Source organism: Helicoverpa armigera, chromosome 30 (assembly GCF_030705265.1).
Source record: "Helicoverpa armigera isolate CAAS_96S chromosome 30, ASM3070526v1, whole genome shotgun sequence".
NCBI lineage: Eukaryota > Metazoa > Arthropoda > Insecta > Lepidoptera > Noctuidae > Helicoverpa > Helicoverpa armigera.
In genome coordinates this window covers 3,212,420-3,224,202 of record NC_087149.1, presented here as the reverse complement: position 1 = coordinate 3,224,202, position 11,783 = coordinate 3,212,420, and the positions used below count along the sequence as shown (strand labels likewise).

At 33.1% G+C, this 11,783-nt stretch overlaps 2 protein-coding genes and 1 long non-coding RNA gene across 3 annotated transcripts; all 3 read right to left on the bottom strand.

Annotated features, from left to right (window-relative positions):
- Positions 1-564: 564 nt before the first annotated feature.
- Positions 565-4,719, bottom strand: LOC135119170 (uncharacterized). Its single transcript, XM_064043068.1, has 3 exons — positions 4,246-4,719; positions 3,544-3,711; positions 565-927 (listed from the first exon to the last, which is right to left on the bottom strand). Exons 1-3 carry the CDS (start codon positions 4,358-4,360, stop codon positions 776-778), a joined length of 435 nt encoding a protein of 144 aa, XP_063899138.1. The 5' UTR covers positions 4,361-4,719; the 3' UTR covers positions 565-775.
- Positions 4,720-4,844: 125 nt separating this feature from the next.
- LOC110378383 (uncharacterized) lies at positions 4,845-7,516 on the bottom strand. Its single transcript, XR_007512264.2, has 2 exons — positions 6,095-7,516; positions 4,845-6,000 (listed from the first exon to the last, which is right to left on the bottom strand). It is a non-coding gene; the product is annotated as an uncharacterized LOC110378383 (long non-coding RNA).
- Positions 7,517-7,666: 150 nt separating this feature from the next.
- Positions 7,667-10,720, bottom strand: LOC126054319 (uncharacterized). The gene is made up of 3 exons (XM_049839514.2): positions 9,459-10,720; positions 9,042-9,260; positions 7,667-8,631 (listed from the first exon to the last, which is right to left on the bottom strand). The coding sequence occupies exons 1-3, from the start codon at positions 9,495-9,497 to the stop codon at positions 7,939-7,941; spliced, it is 951 nt and encodes a 316-aa protein (XP_049695471.2). The 5' UTR covers positions 9,498-10,720; the 3' UTR covers positions 7,667-7,938.
- Between the last annotated feature and the right edge of the window lie 1,063 nt (positions 10,721-11,783).

Sequence of the window (11,783 nt, the reverse complement as noted above, 5' to 3'; positions counted from 1 at the left end):
TGAAAAGTGAAGTACATACATGAGATTGACTTCTGTACCTATGTATTTTGTGGTTATACGGCCATCGTATTTAACCCTACAATGCATGATTTTTTTAAATATTGTCAATAAAATATATGTGGTTTTATATAGTGTCTAGAGATAATAAATCGACGGGTCCCAAGAACAAAGTCCTATCTTCAATATTGTCTAGTTGCAGTGCGAACCAATAAAGTTACGTGAATGAATAAGTTGCAAAAAAAATAAATATTGTAGAAAATTATGGTGAAAGGTATTTGTTTATTTAATTTACTTGTTTTTGCTTGCTAATGTTTTATTTTAAATATGTATTTTATTTAAAATTTCGTTCTTATGTAATGATGTGAGTTTGTTTTTTGGAATAAAGTAAGACTTAACCACACATGCGACTTTGTTCTATGAAATCTGTATAAAAATAAAAAGTTGTATGTGTACTTGAGATGGTGTACATTGGTATTTGTCTACAGAATAATGTCTTATGTTGGAAATGTCTCTAAATGTAGGTAGTAAGAAAGAAAACTATTTTATATTTGATATGATACGATATTTATTACTCCAATCGAATCACAGTTTTGCTTGGAAATATGTTTTCCAGATATGTATTTAAAAATATGTTGTTTAAACTCAAATGCAAAAGAAAATTAACAAAATTCTAAACAATTCAAAATAGTAGGTACTCATAATCAATAATAAATTTTTGACATAATCTTAATCTAGATAAATGTCATTATCATTCCCCTGCCCTTATCCCAATTTCTTATTTGGGGTCGGCGCAGCATGCCTTCCTCTTCCATACTTCTCTGTCTGACGTCATCTCGCTAATGACATTCTTTCTAGCCATATCGTCTTTCACACAATCCATCCATCGCTTCTTTGGTCGTCCTCTTCCTTTATATCCATCCACATAATCTAGATAAATGTATCAAAAATTAATAACATTCAGTAGAAATCTGACAATTACCTTAATATCTAAAACTAAAACAAGTTTAAATCACTTAAAAAAAAGAAACTAACAGCCTTCAAAAAACATCTCCAACAAACAGTTAAAAAAATACTTTGCAAAAGGTCAAAGGACTCTTGTAGCAAACTAAATGTTCCTTTACGGTTAAACATTAAACCGTATAACATTATAAAACTATCACAACATATAACAAAATTGTTCTCTATTTCTGTATTTTATTCAATGCTTAATAATCAGTGTAATCACAAAATCGGGTATCTTTATTTCACTTCTACTAATATAAGTAATCAACATCTGGATATTATTAATTTAATATAGTTTTAATCAGTCTTATTAAATTTAACCAGACTCTGTCTCTCGAATAAAAGAAAATATAAAATAAAAGTATTATTCATCACTTTCATCACTTAAGTCGTCATTTGCATTGTTAGATTTGTAGGGTAAAGATCTAAAAAATATTGCATTAGTGGCATTTATAACACCTGTTTTGCACATGCTCTCCAAATCATTATATTTATCTTTTGTTAACTTAAGTGGTGAAGAATAAGCACGCTCTAAGACAGGCAATACAGATGAGTTTCTAGTATCGTTTCGTAAAACTAAGCATTCATAAGATTCTGCATTTAAATCATACTTGATGTACAATTTATTTGGTTCAGCTTTGTCAACGAAAACTTCTTTAACTTTAGTCCACAATATTTTTTGTTTTCTTAAATTTTTGTTCCATAGTTTGTCATTTACGTGGGTCTTAAAGTTAAAGAAGTTTTCCTGTATCATATTTTTAACTAAATATGGTTCTCCTTCTGTTTTTGCCCATCGCACAAGCAGGCGCCATTCATCAGGTGTATATATCGTTTTGGAATGAGACGAACGCTCTATGACGGCGTGAACACTATCTCCCTCGTTTTGGGTATGTCCCTTCTCTAGAAAACGATGTGTAATAGAAACCTTGTATTTTTTTGCTGCAAATAAATATACAGAAAACACAAATCTATTCCGATTTTGGCCCGCACAATTATCGGACCAGAAACGAAATTCTTTTGTGCCTTCTGTACAATTATCTTTTATGAAATCTAATAAACAGCTTCCCACTTCATTAGCTCCTCGTTTAGCTACTGTTTCATCCCACATATAGCACACTGCTTTCTTTTGTCCCATATTAAAAACTGTAAAGTTAAAGGCAGATAATTTTCTTTTGTAATAAAATATACTTATTTGGCCGTGGGGACAAGTCAATACTTTCTGGAAATCAAAAACTGCTGTCACAATGGACCCTTGAGACTCTATAGCATCATGTTTGTCTTTTTGTTTCATGGTACGTGCCGTTTTCTTTGCGTCCATATGTACTCTATGGTTTTGTATTTCTTCATTTGTAGGTGTCCGATTATTTGTAAAAGCATGACAAACTTCACACTGGTCCTTTTTCGGTATATGAAAACCAAGATTAAAATTTTTATTCACTATTTCCCTATACTGGCGTACAGTCGTTGCTTTTGATCCGTATATGTTTTGATCGAACCATTCGTTATACAGTTTAAACATTCGGCTTATGCTGAGACTACCATCTAGATATAATTTGGTCGAGTCCTTTCTAATAAAGTGGGACTCAATGGGAACAAATGAATTTACATGATCACACACACTCTTTATCATGTCATTATTAATTATGGATTTGTGATGGTCGTGTTTGCCTCGGAGGTCTTCCTCAAAATGTGCCACACCATCATATTTTTTAAATGTGGTTTTGATTATACTTTCACTAACAGCTAGTGTTTTCAAGAACATAGTCTTGCAGACGTTTATAATAGTCGCATCGGCATTTAAAGATTTAATTGGCAAGAAATACTTGAGTGTAAACTGACGGTTGTTAGGAGTACTGCGATTTAAACATCTATATTTAGGAGCTTTTTTTACATATTTTGCAACAAATCCCCATTGTTTTTCGGCACTCCCAAGTTTCCAAAACCTATTGAAGCAATCTAGTCTTTGGTCTTCAGAAATTTTTTCAGCACATTTAAACCGACAACTGCAAGGTTTTCCCATAACTTTATCCTCAACGAATTTGCCTCTTTTTGACACATAGCTTTTACCGAGATTTTTTAAATATTTTCGTTTTACGTCAGACCAATTGTCCTTATTAACTAATCGTTTTCTTGATCTTCTCTTTTTTTGTTGTGATGATGTCAAAGTCGAAACACTAGTACTTACAGATTGAACAGAATCTATCCAAGAACTATGGTCCGGACAAAAATGATCATCACACTTCCTGTGTACATTTATTGGAGAGGGCATTGGTGTAGCTAGTGTGATATGTGAAGTAGAAGGAGTGGCAACAGCTGGTTCTTCAAATTCTTCTAGGTATAACGCTGGTGAATTATTAAAACTAGAGGTTACCTCTATATTCAATGGAGTAAGTATTTCTTCTGGATACGAATCTTGTGAAAAAAGTACAGGTGCTGGTGTTGCCACTTGATGACAGGTATTAGAAATTGTATTTTCAGTAGTTTCATGCTGCTTTTCAGATACTGTTGTATTGGTGTTAGAGGGTGAAACTACTTGCTGACATGTGGTATGAATATGATTTTCGGTAGCTTCAAGTTGTAGTTCTGGTACATCTGTATGGTTAGTCTCATCAAATACGGCATGATATACTTCTGCCATTTCGACGATAATGTTTTGGGCATCGGACGGTAGCGGGGAGCTAGCATTGCTGTCACGTTCAATTGCAGATTCTGTAATAAAGTCAAATAAAAAACAATATAGCTACTGAATTTTAATTCCTTATTTGTGTACTCGCCTATCACTAGTAAAAATAAATCATTTTAATTAAAAGAAGAGTATTAAATGGTGTATGTTTGATTAGAAAAAAGTCTCATGTAAAAGTTTTTACAAAGAACAAAATCTCGTTATCACATAAGACTACATTTTTATGGTAAGTTTCCGTAGAACAACATCCTATCTGCACATACGTTTGAAAATTTTAGAAGAACTTTGGCTGAACAACATCGTATGTGAAAATAATGTCGTAAAAATAAATATAACAAAATTAAATGTTATTGTGTAGTTTTACTTAATAATGAAATTATTACAACAAATTATACATAAAAAAACTTTTTAGATTATTAACGTAGAACAACATACTTTTATCACACACGACGGTAATTCTAATAATTTTCGATTATTTCTTAAAACATTTAGCTTTGTATACAAATTCACTCAGCCAACTTTAAAATACGTGTAACTTGAAAAATAAAACAATTACTTACCAAGATTATTCCTTTCTTCATTGTTATTTCTGTTCGTAGTAGGATCAGAACAATTATTTTCATTCAGTTGTAGCGCTAAATTCAAAATTCTTTTCTTTCTTGACAATGCAGACATCGCAAAAAATACTCTGTGACACTGTATTTACACCTTATAGCATTAATTTGACTCACAATTAAAAACTTGTTTGAATCTCCAAAATCGACCGCCACTGAGGAGTACAAAATCGTGAATGACGCTACATCGCGATGCGCGTAGTGCTTACCGCGGCGAACAAGCTCTTACATGTCGATGCGTGTTTGTTCGTAGAACTATTTCTCAGATAAGGCAATGTTCGATTCGTTATTTCATAAAGTAAAAACACTATTTAAAAAATAATTACACTACCATATAGCTACTATGATACTTAATACATTTGATCAAAAAACTAAAAATCGACTTATATTTACATAAGTTTTTGTTCTTGGGACCCGTCGAAATAATAACAATAACCATTAAACTTTATTAATTTTGAAGATATTTATTTGTGGTACAGTATGCATTGCATTGGTATATTTGGCTCTTAATAGGGTATTACATGCATTTTTGAAATATATCTTAAATAAATTCTTTAGTCTTAATATATCTCTAAAAAATTAAAAATATTTTTTTTTCTCACGTTATGTACATACTCTTGGTCAAATTCAACTTTAAGAAGTGCAACTTCATTGTTTTTCTCAAAGTCACTATTGGCAACACAAAAATAACTTTCAGTGGCGTGAGCACAATACATTTGTATTTGCACCTGGGCAAAATACTTTTCTTTTATTCTGCCTTCCTTGTCAATATAATTTTCTGACGTTTTGGCACTAACAGGGCACTTGATTTCGAATGTTGTATTTTCATTTCTTCCATCTGGTGATGCAGCTATCATTGGGAATGTCTCCGATATGTACAAACCACACATTTGAATTTTGATTCCCAATTTCTTCTCAACAACTTTTCTCACTTGATCTTCTAATTTTCTTCCTCTAATTATAGCTGATGTTTCTGGAGTCTTCGCACCAAGAATGACAGCAACCAAGTTTCCATCAGTTGTTTTACAACGACTAACTTCATAACACTTAGAAGCCGTTATCCTTCCATATCGGAGTTCATGCCACAAGTAACTGGTATTCTGACCTCTAGTATTTCTTTCTGCATGTTTTATATTTGTCTTGCTGAATTCTTTTAAGATTTTAGACAGAAATCTATCATAATTCTCATCATTATATGTCATCATCAGATAATGTAATGATAAATTAGTATCTGTATCACAATAGTCAGGTTCATGCTTAACAAACTGACAATTATTTATTTTTCTTGTCTTACATTCTTTGACAAACTCATTCATCAACCCGCTGTCTGGTGCAAATACTTTTGGTTTCCGTTTTGCCATTTCTCTTGCACTTAATATTTTAATTGATGTTCCAACTTTGGCAAGATTGGACTTCTTCCAATAACATTCTACAGACGTGCAGGAAGGGTCTTCACTTCGGCGGTGCAACCACATCAAAAATGCAACTGCATGCTTACAACCACCTGCTGATGCAGGACAATCATGACATTTAACACTTATCACCACTTCTTCCTGTTCATCCACTACGAGTGTAGCTGCATACGGCTTACTTCGTACTTTGTGTTCAGGGCAAACTGTACATTTTACAGTGCAAACATTTTGTTCCCTCTTCAGCTGTACGTAATCTATAGCGTCATCGCCATAAGTCTCCCTTCCGGATCTGAAAACAATGTACGAAATTTAAACCATCTTTTATCACAATAAAATAGCTTTTTTAATGTATCAAAGATATATAAAAGGTACTTAAAACCTACACGGATGTTTTAACATTCCGTAACTCAGCGGAACAGAAGTCGGGATTTACAGCAAAAAATTTACCGACCATCAGAGAGTTTATTCTTGGTAAAGGAGATTGCCCGTTTTGTAAGGGAAGTTGGGTCCCAGTGAAAAATGTTTGTGCCCTGAAGATTTTTATTTTAACTAATAGGAAAAACATTGCATTTTCATAATCAGAAACCTTTTTTCATTTATTCACCCTGGTTCAAGAGATATCATTATTTTTCTGTTTTAAGAATATAGGTTATAATTAGAAATTGACATGGACTATAGATCACTATGAGCATAGAAATATGTACTGTAAATAGCAGTACCATGGAATTATGTCTCTATTTATGCATAAAGTAATGGAATTGTTATTATGTGTTTCCCGCGGTTACACCCGCGTCCCCGGGAACACCTTTCCATACCCGGATAAATTATAGCCTACCTAATCAAATCTTTCCTCTTTATAATATTAGTATAGACTCATAATTACCGTTATTGATAGTTATTATTATTTTAGTAATAGCAAGGGAAATAAAAAAAAAACAAAACATGAATAAACTATTTATTCTTCATAAAATATTTCGTCCAAAGATTGAGCTGGAGCACTCACATTGTTGAAGCGGCCCCAGCTTAAATACCACAATACTGTCATAGTATGAGCACAACACCCTACCGTACGGTTACCCACTAGACAGTTACAATAGTAAGCAATGATACTTTCTAAAGAATTTGCCCGATCTTCATCTCTACTTATCAACAAATAAGAGTAATATGTTTTATGGCTCACATGGCGGGACTTAATTCTAGTCCTAATTAAATAATTATTTTGACCCAATATTAAGGGCAAATCCTCTTCCAAGACATCATTGCTTACTTCAACATTATAAGTACCATTACTTCTTATGTGCTCCCCATAATAGGATCTAGCCTGTTTTAATTGGTAAGATCCCAATGCAAATCTTCTTAAATCATCTAAAGTTAATCTTGGAAAATGATCTAAATGGGGAGCATTGCTGTCTATGTTTTGGAAAACCGTACGTCTCCTATTGATGTTATCCCTTCGAATAAATTCCCCCAAATAATTACTACTGTTTAATCTCGCCTGAGCAATTTGCACATACTCTGCAGCGTCAGGTCTATCTTCAATTGTTGGGTGGAATTTATTCAAAAGGGCACAAACAATTTTAAAATCATCCATAAGGTGTGTTGATGCTCTGTTAAAATATTCTTGTCGAAACAGTTTGTAGTCTCTTTTGATGCGACCATTTACAATTTCAACTACCCATCTACACATAGTCACACACCTAGACTTGTTTGCTTGGTCAGTGGTCAATTGAAATTCACCTTCCAATAATGACTCAGGCATGTATGTTTTATAATTATAGCTTTGGAGTTCAGGGATCACGTCTCTAAATCCCTATCCAATATAAAGACATCCCCTGTCTAAAAATGAGCGCATTGGACCACTTTCATTACGAAATAGATCACTCATGATTGTCGAGTCATTTTTGTTGCTTCATATGGTCCAATGCACTCTAAAATATATCCATCACAACATGTGATTAAAAGGGTTTAACCAAATTATTATATTTGTGTAGACTATATGTCTGTTTCTGATATTTGTAGTTACTACTACTCTGTACATAAACATATGTACCATCACATATGACAATAGCAGGTTTAGAATCTGGAGCCATGCTACTGTCTCCGAATAGACCTTCAGGAATAGTCCTGTTACGTGAGGCCACATTTTGTATATTAGTGTGATTAACTCCCAAATGCATTGGTACAAAATGTTCTTTTAAACATTCCCTAACAATGTTCATTTTTTTTTCTAATGTAGATCGTGGCAATTGAAAAGAGTTGCCAGTCTTTGGTTGCTGTCCCCTGTCCTAAGTTTAACAAGAAATGTGCTTAATGCAAGGCTAGGATTTCTAACCTTATTATGTAAAGTAGGAAGGCTATTTAATATTTCATTAAACTGCATCTCTGTAAGTCCCAGCCAATAATGGCGTAAATGTGCATCCATTGCTGCAATATTATTAAAATCTAAACTTCTTTGAGAAGCTCTTTCCAGTATGGAAAATATATCATCAACTTGAAAGCTAGTAAAGTCATTTAGGTTGGTAGTCAGTTCATCCCACTGATTGCTATATAAATGGTGATGACAGATTCTAGCATTTAAAGGTATATATATATTGTACTGCAATAACAACAGTTCCTTTATAGTCATAGGTACTAAAAGACGTTCATCATTATCACAGCCTACAAACATACAGTGACGAGAAGCTGCAGCAACTCGTTTATACTTTTGTGAGTTAATCTTAGATTGAACTCGTAATGCTTGTTGTGGTTGAGATGTTGGAGCTGGCATTGGAGGTGGTTCAGGTATCTCGGGGTCTTCTAATGAAGATAGAGCTGCATCCATGACCCTTGCAGGTCTGTTTGAATCTTGAACCTCCAAACGTCTCGTCTCCCGAGTTGCTGCTAACCAGCAAGGAATGCACACTTTTTGTAAATGTGGAACCTAAAATGAAATAGTTGGTATTAGTGAATATCAGAATAGGTACCAAACCCTATATTGTTATTGTGCAAGCATATGAATAAAAATAGCATCAATTAGAAATAAACTATGCAGCATTTTTTCTGAAACATTATTTAGAAAATGTTAAACACAATTGCAGGGTATGAGATCTCAGGTTCAGTTCCAGGATTGGGTTTCTGGGTATTTCCATTAAGATTTCATGAGTAGTAACCAGAAGAGCCTGGAATACTGGGTTTGTGCCTGGTTGATTGCATGGTCTCACCGTTATTACTTAGAACATAACTGACAAAATGTATTGTGTACTGTTAGGTACACCTCTGCCTAATCGTCGTCACGCTTGTGATTGGGGATTATAGGCGTGATGATACAGAATGTTATTAAATAATACTCACCAGATGTGCTAAAGTCCATCTTAAAATCATGCTACGTTGTGGACAGTCTAACTCAACTCTGTGGGTTCTCCGACTTGCAACAGAGATACCACATCCATAACAAACATTTAAGTGACCATATGCAGGTGATATATCCTCGTGGGATCCAGTTATATTTGACAATATCCTTTCTTGCAACAGCAAATAACATTCAATACATAGGATATCATCTGACGTTACCTGGAAAAGATTATATTCTATACTATTCTATATTTATAACTGCTTAAACTTGTAAATACATAAACTCTCATAAAGAACTAAGTTTACAGTGCTAAGTTTACTCTAATCAAATGTTATTTTGAGTTTGCATAATGCATTTAACCACTATATTTATATTGTCCACAATAATTATTATTGTTTATGCACACGATAACTTACAGGTGTAGGCGTTGTCCAAGTTCGTAGAAGAACTGTCATTTGCTCGTTCAACTCCTCAACTGTATACCGGCGTAAATTAGACGCTAGTAAAGGGAACAGTTAATACAGCGTCGGTAAGACAGGCGGTGTGCCCGACTTCTGGCTGGGGTAGACATAGTTCTGACAAAACAGTTCGGGAGTTCAATATCACACAAGGATTTCACTAAGAGTCAAATTGTTCTCCAAGAATAGCACTTTATCTCACAAAGAACAGCACAAACAAGAGTCAAGCACTTAGAGTCAATATCTCACAAAGAGGAGTCAATTATCTCACAAAACATAAAGTAAGTACGCGAGGAACTTATTAGCTCAACTCGGTGGTAGCAGAAAGGCACGTATCGTAAATAATAACTAAGTAAATACGGAATTCAAAACTCAACGTATTATACAAAGCAATCACGAACACACAACGAACGAACGTCAAAGTGATGTGACATGCGCAAGTAAATGTTGCCAGAGCAATTATATTTAATCATTAATAAATCGATTTAAGTTTTTAAATTACGTAAGGCTTTTATTTTAATTTAAAATCGCTCTTATCTTATCTATCTTATCTTATCTGTTCAACAATATAGACTTATCATGAATATAGTTAGAATAATAATTAAAAATAATTGTATTTTTTTATTTTTAATAACTGTTTTGTTTTGATATCGATTACTCTATTGATTAAAATACGTAATTTTCAATAGTTATTTGATATCTGGCAACTTTTTTTTGTTTACCAATCAAACGGATGTCGACGTAATGTTTAACTATTAATTAATTTTAACTTTATTCCCAGGGTGAAAGAAATTGTATAAAAAATAATTTGGAAACAAAAAAATAAACAATATTTTTAGGTTATTATTCCATTCAGGCACACGATACCACAAAAGGGACCTGCCCCGTGGCAATCTCCTTTGTGGAGTCACCTTTAACGTAACCCACTTCCATGATGTTGAATGATTATAGTTATTTTTTAAGAATGTGAAATGAAATTAAGCCAGTTTACACGTTTGTAGTACCAAGTTGACACTGACAGCTGACACTTTTGTTTACTACCGTAATGACGTCATTAGCATGGCGGCGACATTTCGTAGTGTTCAAAGACAGATAAAAAAACCTAAAAACTTTAAACTGCAATAAAAAATATATTTATGTACCTTACGAAGTGAAACTAACATTTCCCGATTGCTTTTCCTCTAAACAATCATTGTAACACACTTTTAATTTTTTTCTCATCTAGACTAAAATACCCTATTATGAACAATGAAAATAATTATATGTTTAGTTTTACAATAACAATAGATCTACTTATTGATGAAATTAATAATAAAACAACTGTTGTCTTTGTTCAAACACAACTCAACACGACAGTTTTCGTATGATATATAATTTTTTCCCTTGCATTGTGGATATTTACAGCGTTGTCTCTTCTCGCTCCATATACATCCACATAGCTCCTATCTAAAGTAAAATGAGTACCTAGTTACCTAATGATCTCTGTTATTAAAATAATAAAGTAGTTAAGGATTAATTTATTAAAAAAACATATAATTACTAGATAGGTTCAAACATATAAAATCATTCTAAATACCTATAAATATTTTTTTACAGTAGTTGCATATAACCAACACAAATCAAAATAGTTCATTAGTTTGTTAGATAGCTTTAAAAACATAATAAAAACAAACAGAACATAACTGGCCAAACGACGGCGACATGATCACGAAATAAAAATGATAAATATTGGATCGCGCGCGGCGCGTGTGACTGTTGAAAGCCGTGAGCCGCTTCGCAGTTGAACCTATCCATTTTCCTCCAATTTGCAAGTCCCTGTTGAAAGACCATTCAAATGAAAGAAATATTTTATATATTTATTATATTTTTTTATTACTTTTTATATTTCTTTCATATAGGTAGTCATTATGTAGGTTTAATGTGCAACAGAGTATATAAATCACTTCTTAAGTCAGCAGAATTACGTAGAATTCTAGTTTTAAACTACTGGATTTACAAATTAAAAAAAAAGAGATTTTTCAACGGTGTGTGAAGCCATGTCAGAGGCCTACAGCGGTTTAAACTTTGACACCACGTTGTTCATCAACCATACGTTAAGAAGAAGACGGTATAAAACAAGCAATAATCACACATTGTACTATTAGAAAAGAAATTTTGGTGTTAAAAATCTTATATTCAAGAATCACATTCAGCATTAAATGATTCGTAGAATTGTTGTGTGTTTGTCGGTAGTGTCATGGATGGATGTGAGGATGCGTGCACAGGTAAAGGTATGATTGACAT